We start from the raw sequence: 17,816 nt of genomic DNA, 5'->3' as shown, positions 1-17,816 counted from the left end.
TCAGTTAGAAAAGAGAGAATGTTGGAGAAATTACTTTGAAAAGAAAGGCAATTAACCTGGATTCCAAGTAGTGAGAAAATATTTCTTCCTAGACAATGTATGTGTATTCTTAAGTATAATTATAGATTTCACTTTAAAAACACTTTGAAGAGTTCTACCAAGATAGATTAATATATCTCTATAAGCTCAGTACCCCTTATGGAACAATATTGATTGTTCAATATTCATAACTTTAGTATAGGCACAAATGTCTCATTAATTGGAAGTGTTAGTATGGTTATTTCCATGCTTGAAATTTCTGTGAGGCGCTACATTGGCTAACAGACATGCCAAAAGTTTTCCTGCAGAGTGAGGAGATGTATAATAAGCCTGCAAACTGTGTGATGTGTGTGCTGACAGACATAAAGAAAATGTTCACATATATAAGGCCAGAAAATCTAGATTAAAGTACCTTAAAATACACAGAATTTTAAAAATTGTATTGTTCTGTTTGCAGATTTTTTTTTGTTTTTTTGAAGGGCTTTTATTTTTAATGTAATTTTTATACTACATATTTGAGAGCCTACAAGTGTGCCATTCTGTAGCATTACTATATATTAGAGAATCATAATTCATAGAAACAGTGCAGAGGTAAAGAACTACTTCGTAAATGACACCAAAAAAAATCCAATTTGATTTTGTGTTTGCTTCTTTTAAATTTTTATATCTATTCTACTGGTTACCTACTTGCTGTGACTAGATAGAGCTAGCTGCAAAAATTTAAGGAAAACAAAAGCATTGCTTATCTCTTCTAATTGGAGACATTTTGAGAGATCAATTTGTCTTTTTTTATTAAATTTCAGATCAGAGTTCTTGTCCTGCTCCTTCAGTCCTAGGAATTTATCTTGCTCCTTTCTAGAAGCATATTTAAATACCCAGCTATGGGATGGTCTCATAGTGTTGAATTCCTTTTTGGAACCATTTGGTATTGTTATTTTCAAGTTTGAGCAATGAAGGTATACCGTGTACCCCAGAGATAGGAATTGGTCCTTCTCACCTGCTTCTTAAGCCCTTCCTTGCATGCTAATGATGCTTTGGATCCCTGTCCTGTCTGGCCCAAAGATTTTGCTTCCCATTGCTTTTTCCAGGGACCTCTCTGGTTAGTTCTGGCTCTGGAAATAATGATTGGTTCTTTCTTGCTAATATGATTACATGAGCCACTAGATTACTGGGTTTTAAATAAAATATTAGTAGGCTGTTTTAACAGGCAAGTTTTGGTCTTGCTTTTTCCCCTCAAAAGACTTCAATAAGGGTTGGGATCCATGCTACAGATCAGTAGCAGAAAGATTATTTCTTATATGATGAGAAGCCAGACGGCTTGTACTAATGCTTTTGCTATTTCCCACAGGCTCCTACCCAGAGATTCTATCCAGTGAAACTCCCACAGCAACGCAGGTAGATGGGGCTGACCTGGCCTCTCCAATGTCTCCTCGAACTAGCAAAAGCCGCATGTCCATGAAACTGCGTCGATCCTCTGGTTCAGCCAATAAATCCTAAGGAGACAAGCAGCCCAGCAGTGTGATCAGCAGTAACAACCTTAGCATGAACATAGTGTTAACCCTTTCAGGCCTTCATGTTTACCATAGCATGCATGTTTCTTCCTGAACATTAATTTTAGAAAACACTGGATTTAAATAATTTGTAACTTAATATTTTAGATTTGGGTTGTTTATTCAGTTGGTTCCCCCCCACACACACACACAACACTCTAAGCTGCCATATTTTTTGGGGGGTGGAGCTTTATTCTAGACCCTTACCTTCCTGGATAATTAAGTCTTAAGCAGTTTCACTTTTAATTTTGTGATTAACTTTGAGCCAAAATATAATTGGACAAATAGTCTCAGTATTTTATTTATCGTGCCCCATTGCAACTTTATGGCTCAGTAAATATATCATTTTTTACAAATGTAAATTTTTAAATTTAAGCATTTGTAAAATTATAGCAAAATTTGCAAATCTTAATACACAGGTTGTGTATTGATTGCTTATGTTATGAAAATAAAACACTTTAAATGGTCTTTTAGCATCTCAAGTTCCCACTGACATAATTTTAGCATTAACTTTTTCTTCCCAAAGCAATGCCTCATTTTGTGGCTGTGCAGATGATGCCATGATATATTTAATACCCAGAAAAATCACTGTGCTGAACTTTGATTTATGTTTAGCTTCCAAATATTTTTCTAATGTTTTGTTTTTTTAAATGGTATCACTGTTAAATGCCATTTTTGTTTTAAGATTGTGGCCCTGTATTATTGGCTGCTAGATCCTGGTATATCCATGTTCTTTCCTAAATAGCAAAAAGAGGGTAATTGGGGGGATGGAGAGAAAGAAAAAAAGAAAAAGAAAAACTTTTCTAATATAAATGTGTTGCTTAAATTATGTATATTTTAAAAGAAAAAGGAACATGACCCAGGAGTCTAAATTAAATCTAATATTATTAATACTGAACTTGCTGATGGAGGTTGGTATTCATTCCACCCTGCAGAAATATTTTCCTACAGTAAATAAGCTGCTCACATTTTGTTCATATTTTGTTTTGAACGGGCATCTCCTAAGGAAATGTAGCATGACATCAGTACTAACTGCATGTGTAAATACATCATACGGGCAAACTATAAAATATAAATTATGTATCATCATTCATTCATGTAGTATCTACAAATTTGTAACAGTGAAAGAAAAAGATATGGTATTTAATAATACAATAAAAATATTCTTATCACTTATGTCCATGAGCATTGTTTTGTCTTTTATATTTCTCTTGTCTATTTGTCTTTAATATATTTTCAGGCTTAATAAGCAGAACTATATGATAATGGAGAGATATAAAGCATAAACCTAGGTTGACATAGCAAATCTTAAAAAATAAATTTGAATTCCCTTGTTAGGATACATCCCAACTTCTCAGAGACTCTACCACAGTCACTAAAAATGCAGGCAAATTTTACACCTTCCTAACGGCTGGGCAGAAACTTTACCCAATGCACTTGGTTAAAGCATCAATTAATCTTAGCCTCATGCTTAAATTTTCACTTTGTTTTATGATACACATTTGGGGGAAGGGGGAAACTTTTTGCAGACAGTTTCTAAAGCAGTCTTTCAGAGTTCTGTGCACTTAAGTTTTTGTTTTCTTAAAAAATAGATTCCTATGAAACTAGAAAATAAAGCTAATGTAGAAGATAGAGTCCCTGAGAACAAGGTTAAACAATATAGACAGTTTCCCACAACCAAGGTGAAGAATTCGAAAAGGAAAATCAAAGTAACCTTACACATTTCTATGGTGCTTTCATTTCTTAAAAATGAACAGCTAATGGACTGATGACATGTAACAAAATGGAGCAAAAATACCAACTTGGAAATAGTAAAGTTAATTTGCACAGCTAACGTGATTTTTTTTTTCATCTTCAAATAAAACTGCTTTTTTTTTTTTTAAGAAATATTTTCTGTTGACATTTTTAGGTAGTATAGTATCTTTAGATTTAAAGCCTTTTGGAGCTCAGTCTGTGCAAGGCATATTTCAAAACAAATTTTCCCATTGCATTTCTGCACCATTATATTCATTTACAAAATACAATTTTTCCCGTCTGTACTCTGTCTAAATGGGTCACTAAGATTCTAAAGTAGGATACTGGCTTTAAGGAGGTAAGAAATGTGACTCTGAAAAATAGCCTGTGTTCAATGAAATTCTCAGGACAAACACAGAACACAACAAAGCACCAGCTATGTACATTTATTTGGTGGTAAGCATCTTACAAATAATGGGCTATCTGTCAAGTGATACTCAGCCAGTGTCCCAAACTCTGGCTATTAGAGCATGGGTACAGAGTGTACACTGAATATGGTTTACAAAAATTCAAAAACATGTTGCTGCTGAAAAATTGAGTCGCCATTCAGTTCCATAGTGAATTATAGGTATTCACATCTTCCTTAAACTGAACATAGTTTCATACGTAACACTGTATGAGATTTACAACAGAAGGAAAACAGTCAAACTTCTGGAAATGGGTTGTGTTTCCAAAAAGCTGTTATTCACAGTTTTAAAGTATCTTCCTGAAAACACACCAAAAAAAGCTAAAGGTGAGAATTTTGGGGGTGTCTCAACTCCCTCCAAGTAAAGTAGCACCCTCCCCACCTCCAAGCACTAACTTAAGAATGAACTAATACTTGAGAGAAGGAACGTTGACCCCCCCCACACACACACCCCCAAAGCGCAAACATCCTCTCATATTTCTGCCCTCAGGCACAGGTCTTGAGTGTTTCCCCACCCCCCTGTAAGTTTGGCACCAATCACATAACTTTCAATTCACAGAATATACAATGCAAGGTATCTGACCCTATTGAGACAGAAACTACATAGGCGCCCGCGATGGCAAGAGAAAAAGAAAAATTAACGACTACCACTTTTGGTAGCTAGAATCCTTTGTAGATACTGAGACATGCACGCATTCACTACGACTTTCCATAGGAATTACAAGTCATATAGGATTCGTTAGGGTCTCCAGAGTGAGGGGGGAAATCCTATTTTCGTGGGGAAAGCAAGAAGGCTTTTTAAAAGTGACAGTCTTTGACCGCGAATGTTTATACCAGATACATACCTACCTGCTCTAGAGAGGGATTTTACATTTTGCTGTCCGCTTCTCTGGCGGAACATTGACTACCGGGAGTTTTAGGAGAGAAAAAACATAAGCAGGAAAGAGGGTAAACTTGCAAATTTCAAGAAATCCCCACAGAAATTCCCATGATCTGTTTCCTCCAAGGCCAACCGCACAATCTTCCTCATCTCTTTCCTCAACAGCCAGGCCGCAACGGCATCTGCAGCAGCAGTACCTGCCGACTTTCTGAGGGGTGACACTTATTTATGTGCCGGGTCAGCCCCGGGGAGCTAAAAAAGGTGGAAGGGCAGTGCTTGCACGAGAAAATTTGCTGAGCACTCCCGTCGGACGCTCCGCCTGGGCTCGGCGCTTCAGGGGGCGCCCCGGCCAGAGCAGGCAGGAGCAGCTCCTCGCGGAGCGCGTGCCACAGCCGGTGCTTGTCCCTGATGTCTGCGGACGGGAAGTGCGCCCCGCACAGTGGGCAAGCGAAGGCCGGTGGGGCACCGTGTTCGGAGCCAAAGCCCGGGGCAAGCGCACGAGCGGAGCCTGCCTCGTGAGTGCCTAGGTGCTTGCGCAGATAGGCTTGGCGACGGAACTTTTTGTGGCAATATGGGCACATGAAGACCTCGGGTCCCCCGACACCACTGGCACTACCTGACCCAGGCACCCGGCGCCCTAACACCCCCTCCGTGCAGGGGACCTGAGGCAGGGCCGGCTCGGGATGGGACAGCACCTGGAGGCCCTGGTGTGGGGCGCTGTCCTGGTGCTGCGCCTCCCTGGAGCTGTCCCTCGCCGGCAGGTGCTGATCTGCCGCTCGCTCTGCCCGGCTGTCCTCCTTCCCCTCCGCCAAGAAAGATGCAACAGCCCCAGAGTCTGGGGAGGTCGAGGAAGACGAGGGAGGCGGCTTCCCGTCGGCTGAAGAGACCGTGGCAGCATTTGCCGCTGCGGGACGCGGTTTGTGCCAGCGGCGATGGGAGGCGAGGTTCGCCGGGCAGCTGAAGACCTTGTCGCACTCGGGACAGCGGTACTCGACGCGTACGATGCGGGAGCAGCGGTGCTGAGCCAGAGCGAAGGGGTCTGCGTACTGCTCCTTGCATAGCTGGCAGATAAACTCCCCCAGCGGCGTGCGGCTGCCCCCGGGGCCCCGGGACGGCGCTCCGGGCTCCTCCTCCTTGATCTTCAGGCCCAGGACAGGGGACGTGGTCACTTCATCGGCGAAGCTCAACTTCCTCATGGCCTTCGGCTTCTTGACTCCGGCGGCCGCAGGTCCAGACGTGCAGCCCGGAGGTGCCTTGGCACGGCGCTCGTTGCCAGCTGCCCGCTTCAGGCCGTGCAGGGCGGCCGCGAGGGGCGCAGGGTCTGGATGGAGCTCCGGCTCTGGGAACGGTGCCCGGATCGGCAGCAGGAACTGCTCCCCCGAGGTCGGTGCAGCTGCTGGCGCCGCCGAGCAGGAGAAAGCAGCCACCGCGGCGGCACCCCCGGGGAAGGACTCTGCAGAGACGGGTGAGCTGAGGCAGCGCTCCAGGAATGCCCGGCGCAGCTCCGCGCCCGCCGGCTTCGTGGGGCTGGGGCTGGGCCCGGGACCCCCGCTGCCATCCGCCCTCCACGCCGCATCACCTTCCTGCCCGCCCTCCCCCGGGCTCACCCTAGCCGCCCGACAGGGCGACCCCGACAGGTCACGGGCCGCCGCCGCCTGCTCCAAGGTGGGGGCTGCCACCTGCTGCGCACCGGGCTGGGGGGCACTGGAAGCCTCCTCGGGGAAGGGCGGCGCCCCCTGGGGCCCCAGCAGGGGCAAGACCCGCTCAGCTGGGCGCACTCGGTAGGAGCCGCCCGTCCGTTTAGTTCGCTTTACCAGGAAGCCCCTCGGCATGGTGGAGTCGGGAGTGCTCAGGGGGGCAAAGAGCAAAGGGGGCGCCGCGGGGGCTGCGAGCGGGCAGGCGCCGCAGCTACCCGAGCTTCGCCACAGCCGTCATGCGTGGGCTGCCTTTATAGCTGAGACTCGGGCCGGGGGACCCCCGGTCGCCTTCAGGCTGGGCCGGCCAATCAGGAGTGGGAGCGGGCGCCAGGGGCGGGGTTTCGCCCGGCTGGGCTCGCAGGGGCCCGAGAGGCAGGCTGCGCCCCGCGCCCCGCGCCCCGCGCCCCCGCCCGACCTCCAAGCGGCCTCGGCGCGGCCCGGCAGCGCCGCCTCCCCCGCCGCCCACCGCGCGGACCGAGATGCGGGAAGGTAAGGTCAGAGTGCGAGGACGCTCGGCGGGGCCTGCCTCGGCTGCCTCCGGGGACGGTCCGGGGAGCCAGGCGGAGCGGCCGCCTCCCTGCCGCCCCAACGCGAGGGGCTCGGGGCTCGGATGCCAGCCGGGAGGGGGAAGCCGAGGGGAAGGGTCCCCGGGCGGCGGGGGGACGGGTGAACGTGCCCTGCCCTTCGTGGGCTGATGAGAAGCGCGGCAGAGCGGCGGGGCGGCTAAATCCACCGCCCTGTGCCTGCCCTTGACGGCGGCAGCTCGTCCGCCGGCCCGTATCGATCGACACTGCGCGCGTCTGTGACACTATGAGAATTCATCTGGGAAGAAGGGCTCTCAGGGCCGGAGGGCGTGCGTGCTGCCGAGCCCCTGGAGCTCAGGACGCCGGCCGGCTTCTGGACCCTGGTCCTCAGGGCTTATACATGTCCCCTCCCCGACGGGAAAAAGGAGTAGGGAGGGGGAAAGTAGGATCTAATTTTCGACCGTCCTCAGATAAAGTGGTTTCTCCGTTCACACCTTCCACTTGTACTACCCAGAGACATGACTTAGTGCCTAACTGACCTGTTTAGCATGGAGCAGATTGAGTGAGAAACACTGGCAGAATCAGGATTACATCTGCTTCCCCCTGCACAAGTAATACTTTACAGAAGGTGTGCTGGGGCCCGGATTTAAGAGATTTTCATCCAGGACTCTGTAATGTGCCCAGCACTGTTTTAAGCGCTGGAACAGATTTGAAAGTTTGCAATAATAGCTGAACTATGAAATAATTAGAAAATATGACAGATGTATAATAAAGTGCCAAGAGTCTGTAATACAACGTGAGGATAGGAAAGGGAAAGAACTCGAGTCTCCTTACTAGATCAAACTGGAGAAAAAGACTAAATCTGTTTTTAAAGTAGACTACAGTATAACAGATGTAGTCGCCAGTACTACACATTCTCTTCAAAGGGAATGAAGTGTTTTTACACGGAGTGCATTATTCTGGAGAAGACCTGGCTGTAATTAGGTATTTGTTCATCATTAACAAGTTTTAGGCATTCTACTTAAGTAATCTCTAATCTTTTCATACATACACATCAAACAAAAGAGATACTGTTACTCACCTTTTTTTTTTTTTTTTTTGATGAGGGGATTGAGCCATAGAAGTCAGAGAAGTAACTTGCAAAAGTCACCTAGAGCTCAGATTCAAACTGAGTTCTGACTAATCCCAAAGCTCAGACTCTTTCCACCATACCAGTGGCTTCAAACGATTTTTTTTTTTTCTGGTCGCATCCCACAATGAGAAATATATTTTATGGTACACACATGGAACTGAAACAGAAATTTCATGGAGTAGTATTTAGTTTAACTAGGTACAATGCATTCTTATATTTTCTATGCAATTATATTTTCTTTTGAAAAATGCTGATCATAGCAAATTGATAACTTACTCATGGATTAGGACCCACGGTTTGAAAAACACTTTCATTATGGTGCTTCCCTTTAAAAAGCATGACATCATACAAAACCAAGTTAAACTTGATACTTTATAATCAAAATTAACATTCTGGATCACAAAAAAAAAATCATTCTGGATCACTATGTAAAATATTTGAGTCCTTTAATAGTGTTCACAAATTTACTTTCCCCAATTGATCATTTCTGACACATCAGTTTAAGTATGACTTCTACCTCAACTTCTCAACTCCTCCTTTCCTCTTTCTCTTAATGGCCAGGACATATTGTGTGGTGTCGAAAATTTTAGGTAAGATTTTAATACTTTAAGATAGCCCCTTTCCAAGAGAGGCTTTTCCTCAGGTGTATGTAGTACTTTGGAAGAATTGTCATAATTGCAACCATATGACCTAGCATTTCTACATGTAGGTAATACACACAAAAAAAATTGAAAACAGGAACTGAAGCACACACTTGTATACCAATGTCCATCATAGCATCATTCAGAAAAGCCCAAAGACGGAAACAACCCACTGTCCCCCCAAAAATATGTGTATAAACAAAATGATGTATATACAAATGACAGGGTATTATTCAGCCGTAAAAAAAGGAAGTGCTGATCCATACAATATAGGGGAATCTTGAAAACATTATGCTAAGTGAAATGAGCCAGACACAAAGGACAAATATTATAAGGTTTCACTTATATTGAAATATCTAGAATAGGCAAATTCATAGAGACAAAGTAGATTATTGGTTATCAGGGGTTGGGGAAATGGGAACTTACAGTGGAATGGTTACATAATTTCACTTTGGAGTGATGAAAAAGTTTTACTAATCAATAATGGCTAAAAAAATAATGGTAATTGATTTTATTTTATTTTAATTATTTATTATGAACATTGTCAATGCCACTGACTTGCAAACTCAAAAATTGCTAAAAGGGGCATTTTTGTTGCAGATATTTTACAATAAAGACTTTTCACACACAAAGCAGAAGGCAAAATCATGGCATATCAGACTGTGAAAAGAATGTAAATGACCAGGTCACTTAATTTGGACCTTATGACACAGGATAGGCACAGAGAGTCATTTAAAGTTGTTGTGGGTTGTTTTGGTTATTTTTTTTTTTTAAGATTTATTTACTTGAGAGAAAGAGAGCACGCTCAGAAGGGGAGAGGGAGAGAAGAAAAGATTCCTCAAGCAACTCCCCACAGAGCCCAAGGCAGGACTCAATCCCATGACCATGAGATCATGACCTGAGGTAAAATCAAAAGTTGGAGACCTAACCGACTGAACCATCCAGGCATCCCCACACCCCGTCTTTTTGAGAATCATTCAAAATTTAAAAGTGAGGGAGTAACATTTGCTTTTGAAATCACATGAGGAAAAGTATCTTTGGCTTAACTTTCTGCTAGAGAGAGAAAGGGAAACATAGATAGAAGACTCTCCTCTCAGTTCTTCTCCTTCTAACCAACTGAGAATGTGGGTCTGTTTCTAGAAAAAATCAAATGAAGGAAACTTACAAAGTCAAAAGGGCAGTTATAATGGGTGAATATTTAATGAAGTGATTGTCAGAGATCTGATATTCAATACATGGATTTTTTTTAATAAATAGTGCTAGATGGACAGCAAATGTGTCATCCAACTATCCTTCTGTCTTCCATTGTACATCTATTCAATCACCCATCAAATAATTGCTGTGTATTCTTTCGGTGAAAGTTCAGAAACATAGCGTTCAAGAAGTATCTCCCCTCTGTTATTTTCAGGAAAACAAACTTGTATAGGGGAGGGCCTGGCCCACCTGGAGCTGTTATTTTTCCTGATCACCATTTTACAGAAATTTACCCCCAACATCTCTGGTTGACCTGAAGGACATCAACATCACCCCAAATGCGAAAGGGTCCACTTCTAATGCTGTCCTTTACCAGCTCTGCTTCATTCCTGTATAAGGAAAGGCAGGCTGTCTGGTGCTGCTGTGCTCTCGTCCTACAACTTCCTCTCCTCCAGAGGCATTGTTACCCCCTTCTTACTCCTCCTCCTTCCTGGCAATGTGTTCTCTGACCTCTCCTCTCTATTCCCCTGTTCTCTCAATATCCAGTGACGGTCTAACCTCCATCAAAGGAGTTTCCTGATTTTCACTGCACAAATGTAGCTGCTATTCTCCATACTCTGTAACACTGGCCATCACATAGGCTAATACTTATCTAATATTGAGTTAGTACTATGTTATCACTATGAAACAGGGCAACTAATGGCTAGTCTATAACAACACACAGCCATTTCTCCTCTGTGTGTTCAAAATAAAATGCATAATTTTTTTCAAAAATAAAAAGAATTGCTGTCAAGTATTTTCTAAGAAATCCAGTAATTCCAGAAGTTCTCCCTCTCCACACACCTCTCTCACCCTGAGTATAGTTTGGTAACAACCTTTCTGGAAATCAGGTGTATATCAGAAGTTTTTGAAAATATGTATACCCTTTAATTCACCAATTGCTTTTTTAGTAAATTATTTAAAGGAAGGACAAAGATTTATGCACAAGACTATTTATCACGTCATTTATAATTATAAATAATTAGAAACTACCTTGAGTAAATCTTGGTCAGCTATGCTATAGATGAGTAGGTAGCCATAGAAATGCAATGATGGACAAATACGTATGCCATAACGGTAAGCAAAAACACCAAGGTGCAAAGGTGCAGGTACAATAAATAACTCAATTATGAAACAACAAAATGAATAAAACAAAGCAATATGCCAAAATGTTGTTGGACTTGCCTCTCGTTAATAGGAATTTTAGTCTTTTGTTATTTTTTTAAACTTTGTAAAAATGTTGACAGTAAGCATATATCACTCTGATAATCAGAAAAAAAAATATTATGAAAGCTACCTTAAGTCCTTTCTGGTGTTAGATGCAGTACCCCGCCCCTAGGACACTGTCCTGAGGTGACAGTGCAACATGAAATGGGAATTGCACAGAAAAGTAGACTTCTCCAGAGCCACCTGTTTGAGCTCTGGCCCCAGAAAAGAAGATAGAAAAATGGCTAAAAGGTAGGAAAGACAAAGAACTTAAGTAGGTATTCTCCAGTTAGGTATAAATTTAAGTAAATCCTTCAAGGTCTGAACACTCTCCATTTTTTCACTTAGAAATTATGATAAAAGAATATGGTCCCTAGCAAGATTGTGAGTGAAATCTTTGCTTTCTTTATCTGTACCTTCTCTCTTGACAGTTACATCCTTTCCCCCCGCCCCCCCTTTTTTTTTTAGATTTTATTTATTTATTCATGAGAGACACAGAGAGAAAGAGAGAGAAGCAGAGACACAGGCAGAGGGAGAAGCAGGCTCCATGCAAGGAGCCTGATGTGGGACTCGATCCCGGGTCTCCAGGATCACACCCTGGGCTGCAGGCGGCACTAAACCGCTGCACCACCAGGGCTGCCCTATTTCTCTTTATATTTTTTAAACATTTTATTTATTTGAGAGAAAGAGCACACAGAGAGAGGGAGAAGCAGGCTCCCTGCTGAGCAGAGAGCCCAGTGCAGGTCCATCCCAGGACCCCAGGGATCGTGACCTGAGCTAAAAGCAGATGCTTAACCAACTGAGCCACCAGGCACCCCTCTTGTTGAATTTTTTATTGCTGTAACCTACGGACCTAGAACCCACTTTTCCTGAACACAGTAGAGGGAAGATAAAATCATAAGCAGCTCAATTCTAGGCATTTGGGATTCTTGGTACAGAAAAAATAATAATAATAATGAGAAATAGAAAGGTCTTCCTTGCATGGTGTACCCTTGAAAAGTCTTTTCTTCCCCACCTCAGCCACTTGACCCATGGCTTAGATCACTCCCATTCCCTTCCTCCAAAGCCATTCCCCTACAGCGAGAACAATAAAGCCCTGCTCATAAGCCATAGTTGCTACTAATCTAAGGCCCTCAGTGCCCAAGAAAGTAGAAGAATGAAAACAAAGAAGCCTGTTGCTAGATGGGAAGACAAGACTTGCAAGACTACATGTCTGGCATGGTGCATGGAGGGTGGAATCTAAGTTATTGAGGAATTCAGTCTAGGTGTTTTAAAGGCACAGGACATGGTGTAGTGGTCAAGGGCACAGACTGCCAAGTGAGATAGTCTTGAGTTCAGTTCTAGCTCTACTACTAGCTGTTCAATCTTAAGCAACTTATTTAGCCTCAGTCTCCTCATCACAAAATGGGAAGAGTACCAGTTGTCTCAGAGCGCTTCAATCACTAAGTATTGCTATGTATGTAAAGTGCTTAGCACCATGTTTGGCACACAGTGAGCTCTAAATGAACGGAAGGCATTATTATTACTATCTAAGTGTCTGGGGTGAAGGAAAACTCGTGACACTAATGGCAACTATCAATTCTACAGAAATAATAGAATACTTATATGACTGACTTATATTTTATGCTCAATTTAGGATATAAGACAGCATGGATTATGCATAGTATTAAGTATGCTCAAAATTGATTGTTTCCTATGGTTAAAAAAAATTCACACAAAAAAAGAACAGAAGACAATGTAGTTTATAGGATTAAGGAGTCAGGCCTGAGTTTGAATCCTGACGGTGCCACTAACTTGCAATTGGATGAGGATAGGTTATTTAACCCCTTTGGCCCCAGTTTCTTGTTATATAGGCACCACAACATATTCTCCATAAATGGGTCATAGGTCTGTTGTTGCTTATTGTAAGGGGCTATGATAGGGGGTAGAGGAGCTGAGGCTGGAAAGATAAATTGGGGCAACATGGCAAACGTTATATACCATACTAAATTGAGCATGGGTATGATCCAGAGAAAGCCATTGGTTTTTTTCTAAAGCATTTAAGTTATAGAATCAAATCTTTGTTTTGGAAAAATAACACTAATGGCTGTGTTGGAGTAAAGCTCTGGGGTTGAGGTGGAGGAGGTTAGGACAATCAAGCTGAGACAAATATAGGCAGTTCAGCTGGATTTGTGTGTGTGTGTGCATGTGTGTGTGTGTAGTTAAATATTAAAATAGTTGATAAAACATTATGTGGCCCTAATTATTCAAATATTGAATGGATTGAAATAATTGACGAACTACATTAAACTATCTCTGTGAGTGCTTTTCTCCCTATGCTAAGCAGTGAAACAGATGATTTATACTTTCTGAAACTTGACAGTAGAGGGAACTTACAACTTGACTTTTACACGGTCATAAAAGATATCCTTTTGCAACCAGGATTCACTTCAGAAACTGCAAGCAATTGGAAGAATGAAATGGAGCCAGAGAAAAGGACTTTCAATGCCTGAGAAGCTATAGCAGAGAGGCATTTTAATTTCTGTGATTCCAGGCACATGCTGGTTCCCCCTCAGATGCCTGTACCTTCCTAATCACGAGTGCTGGCCATCTTCTAAGATGACTCTCTCATCAAACTATATGAGCCAATGCTTTAGCTCGATATATAACTCTCTTATACTGCAGACTCTTTACTATCTGTCAATGCCACACAAGATGTCATTTTCCTAATTTTTAGAGATTCTGTAAGAATGCTTTCCCCCTTACTTCCAGTCTTAAGCATTAACTATTTTCTGGGGCTGGTTCATTGCTCATTAGAAAAAAATTGAATTTGAGCACTGTCATTTACTGAGGAGGTGATCTTAGGAAATTTACCTAATCCCCAGGAGTCTCAGTTCTTTATCTCTTAATTAGGCTTAACAATACCTTCATCATAGAATGAGAATTAAATTGAATGAAATAAACTAATATCCTCTACAGAACTCCTTCATACTAGCGCTCAATATCAGTAGGTCTATTTGGCATTACTTATAAACTCATAAGGGATAAGGATAAAGACTATCTAACCCGCTTTTTACCATACAGAATAATGTGCACGCCTGTTCCAAATGAACATTCTGGGATAATGAAGGTCATCTATGTGGCTTGGAGAGAAAAAGCTTATCAATCTTTATATGTATATATTTAATAGATAAATTCCATCAATATGCTTGAAAAGAATGCATATTTTGCAGTTGTACATACCAAGTATTAAATATATATATATACATTTATGTCAATATATAAGTATGCCCTCCCAATATAGATGTGGTGAATTATATTATTTGTGTAGTCTCTCAATTTTTGCTTTCTATGTTTTGAGACTGGGTCATAGGTAACTATGAATTAAAAGCATTATCTGTGGGACGCCTGGGTGGCTCAGCAGTTGAGCGGCTGCCTTTGGCTCAGGGCATGACCCTGGAGTTCCAGGATCGAGTCCCACATCAGGGTCTCCGCAGGGAGCCTGCTTCTCCCTCTGCCTGTGTCTCTGCATCTCTCTCTGTGTCTCTCACGAATAAATACATTAAATCTTAAAAAAAAAAAAAAGCACTGTTTAGTTGAATGTCTCATCAGTATAAAGCATCTCTCTTTATCCGTAGTAATGCTTTTTGATGAAACTGTTTGGTCTGATGATTTTCTCTACACACGTCAGCTATCTTTAGGCTGGTGCTTGCAAGGTATGTATTTTTCTTTTAATTTCAACCTTTATCATTATATTTTAAAATGTGTCTCCATGGGGCACCTGCATGGCTCAGTGGTTGAGTGTCTGCTTTTGGCTCAGGTCCTGGGATCGAGTCCCACATCAGGCTTCCTGCAGGAGCCTGCTTCTCCCTCTGCCTATGTCTCTGGTGCTCTCTCCATGTTTCTCATAAATAAATAAAATCTGTTTTTAAAAATGTGTCACCTGTTAATAATAGTTTGTTTTTTTTTAACTAATATTTGACTTTTAACTGGAGCATTCAGTCCTTTGCATTTGTATAATTGCTACTATATTTGGAATTAAATCTAACCAACTTTGAAAGTATTTTCTGGGGCACCTGGCTGGCTTAGTCGTAGAGCACATGACTCTTGATCTGGGGGTGGTGGGTTTGAGCCCCACATTGGGCATAAGGATTACTTTTTTAAAACAAGTGTTTTCCATTTGCCTGATCTGTTACAATTCTTTTTCTCTCTTTCAGATTTCTGATTTTTATGTATCAACTTCCCCTCTTTACCAGTTTAAAATTATACACTTTGTATCCTTTTATTAATTTAAAATTACACCAGATATTTTTACTTTATCAGAGTTATTTTTGACAATATAAGGAAGTTAGAGTACTTTAAATGCATTTACTCTTTCTTGGCATATGCTATTATTGTTGTGTACTTCAATTCTGTATTTTAAGAAATCCATAGGACATAATTATTATTTTACACAATTTAAATTCATTAGATATACCCATGTTTTCCATTTCTTTGCTCTTTATACTTTCTCATATTTCAGACTTTCCATGTGGGATCATTTCTTTCCTGCCTGCAACACATGCTTTGAAATTTCCTTCATTGTAGATTTGCAGTGTGTCTAAAATGTCTTTATCTACTATAAAACTCAAGGTTGGTAATTATTTTCTCTCAACATTCAAAATAATATTCCACTGTCTTCTCCTTCCCATTTTTGCTAGTGAAAAGTCAGCTGTCTATATATTGCTGCTTTTTTAAAGGAATTTATCTTTTTCTCTGACTGCTTTTAATATTTGTTCTTTGTCTTTGGTTTTAAGAAATTTTATTTTAATGTGCTTAGGTATAGTTTTCTTTTCATTTATCATGCCTTTGGTTCATCAGACTTAAAATTAGTGCCTTGAAGTCTTGTCAATTTGGAAATTCCTCAGCAGTTAACTCTTCAAATAATTGCTTCTTCTCATTCTCTCTTTCTTTTCCTTCTCCAGAACCCTGACAAACTATGTTAGACATCTTCACTATATCTCCATGTCTTTTACCCTCATATATATATCCCCCTGCCTTTTTTATCCTTTTGCCTCTCCATCCTGCATTCTGGAACATTTCTCTTGATATATCTTCAGGTTCACTAAGTCTTAAAAGTATAGCTAATCTACACTTAATATCTTGTTGGATTTTAAATTTTTATAAATTTCATTTATAATTTTATTTACAAAATATAGATATACTTGTAAAATTTTATTTATAAATGTTATTTTATTTTTTTTTTTTTATGATAGTCACAGAGAGATTGAGAGAGAGGCAGAGACACAGGTAGAGGGAGAAGCAGGCTCCATGCACCGGGAGCCCAATGCGGGATTCGATCCCAGGTCTCCAGGATCGCGCCCCGGGCCAAAGGCAGGCGCCAAACCGCTGCGCCTGAGTACAAATACTCAGGGGCTTTGGTGTCCCAGTATCTTGTGGGGCAGGATCTCCCATTAGACTTCTTATTATGTACAGGGTTTTGCTGTCCATCCCCCTTGCACTACATGTCTATCAAAATGAGGATTCTGGGGGTGCCTGGGTACTCAGTTGGGTAGGCATCTGCCTTTGGTTCAGGGGCTGATCTACAGATCCTGGGATGGAGCCCTAGGTCAGGCTCCCTACTCAGCAGGGAGTTTGATTCTCCCTCTGCTCCTCCCCTACAGCTTATGTGCTCCCAAGCATGCACGTGCTCTCTCTCTCTCCAAATAAATAAAAAAATTTTTTTGAAAAAAAGATGAAGATTCTGACTTTTTACCAATTGGCAATTTCCTTCAGAGCAGAGCAGCTTCCATATTTCAATTTCCTTTTTCTTTGACTGTTAGTCTGGTAATTCCATACTACTTTTTGACATCCTTTTATGCTTTTAGAATATTTTTAAGACCCAGATCTATTAGTTATTTTCACTGGGAGGAATGATCTAATTTATCCTAACACTGCTAGAACCATTAAGACAGACTAGCATTTTAAATATTTTTGATAAATATTGAGGAACTGTCCTTCAGAACGTTTGTGCCTATTTATACTTCTACCTACAGCTTTAAAAATGCCACTTTCCATTTTCCCTTGACCAGGTTCTATCACTTGTAAGAAAAAGAATTTGCCAGTTAGATAAGTAAAAAATATGGTTTTGTTAAAATAAATATGTGGGGATGCCTGGGTGGCTCAGTGGTTTAGTATCTGCCTTTGGCTCAGGGAGTGATCCTGGAACCCTGAGATTGAGTCTGTGCACCACAACCCCCCCATCGGGTTGCCTGTGGGGGGCCTCTTTCTCCCTCTACCTATGTCTCTGCTCTGTCTCTCTGTATCTCTCCTGAATAAATAAATACAATCTTTAAAAAAATAAATATGTGCTTATTTAATTCCTAATGAAGTTTCAATAAAAGTAACATGTTTATTGAAATTACATTTCACTTCTGTAATTTAACCTGTTCAAAATTTATGTTTTCTTAGATCCTTAGGCTCTCATAAAGCTGTTACCTATCAGAAAAGCTACTCAGTTGTAAAAATATTAAAATATTTCCATATCAATTAGCAAATAGCCACTTCCTTCCCAAATGATCACACCTGGACTCCCCTGGTCACTCCAGCCTCTCCCAATCACCACCTATCTTCTCCCCATTATCCATCAAGTATAAAGTCAGTATCTACCAGACCAGTTGTCTTCAGGGCACTACTGTAGCCCTATGGCCAAAGTCAGTTCTTATTGGTTAGTAACCATTTCACAAATACTATTAA

The 17,816-nt window shown here is 41.7% G+C and overlaps 2 protein-coding genes across 12 annotated transcripts in view; one reads left to right on the top strand and one right to left on the bottom strand.

The window, feature by feature from the left end:
* The window catches only part of RALGAPA1 (Ral GTPase activating protein catalytic subunit alpha 1), a 242,471-nt gene extending 239,706 nt beyond the window's left edge, over window positions 1–2,765 (top strand). For 6 of the 11 annotated variants that reach the window (XM_049113051.1, XM_049113047.1, XM_049113050.1 and 3 more), the window contains one exon: window positions 1,388–1,573. In XM_049113051.1, the coding sequence (XP_048969008.1) occupies window positions 1,388–1,438 (51 nt within the window). In that variant the 3' untranslated portion in view covers window positions 1,439–1,573. Of the gene's footprint in view, window positions 1–1,387 lie in introns of all 11 variants that reach the window. The other 5 variants (XM_025443673.3, XM_049113052.1, XM_049113045.1 and 2 more) reach the window with 3 other exon arrangements.
* Window positions 2,766–3,782: 1,017 nt separating this feature from the next.
* On the bottom strand, window positions 3,783–6,573 carry INSM2 (INSM transcriptional repressor 2). Its single transcript, XM_025443305.3, has one exon. It carries the CDS (start codon window positions 6,499–6,501, stop codon window positions 4,828–4,830), a length of 1,674 nt encoding a protein of 557 aa, XP_025299090.1. The 5' UTR covers window positions 6,502–6,573; the 3' UTR covers window positions 3,783–4,827.
* Between the last annotated feature and the right edge of the window lie 11,243 nt (window positions 6,574–17,816).

Source organism: Canis lupus, chromosome 8 (genome assembly GCF_003254725.2).
Source record: "Canis lupus dingo isolate Sandy chromosome 8, ASM325472v2, whole genome shotgun sequence".
NCBI classification, from domain to species: domain Eukaryota; kingdom Metazoa; phylum Chordata; class Mammalia; order Carnivora; family Canidae; genus Canis; species Canis lupus.
This window is presented reverse-complemented; position numbering and strand designations above follow the sequence as displayed.

Excerpts from the sequence above, each read along its gene's own strand:
- INSM2 (XM_025443305.3), bottom strand. The coding sequence starts at position 6,501 with ATGCCGAGGGGCTTCCTGGTAAAGCGAACTAAACGGACGGGCGGCTCC.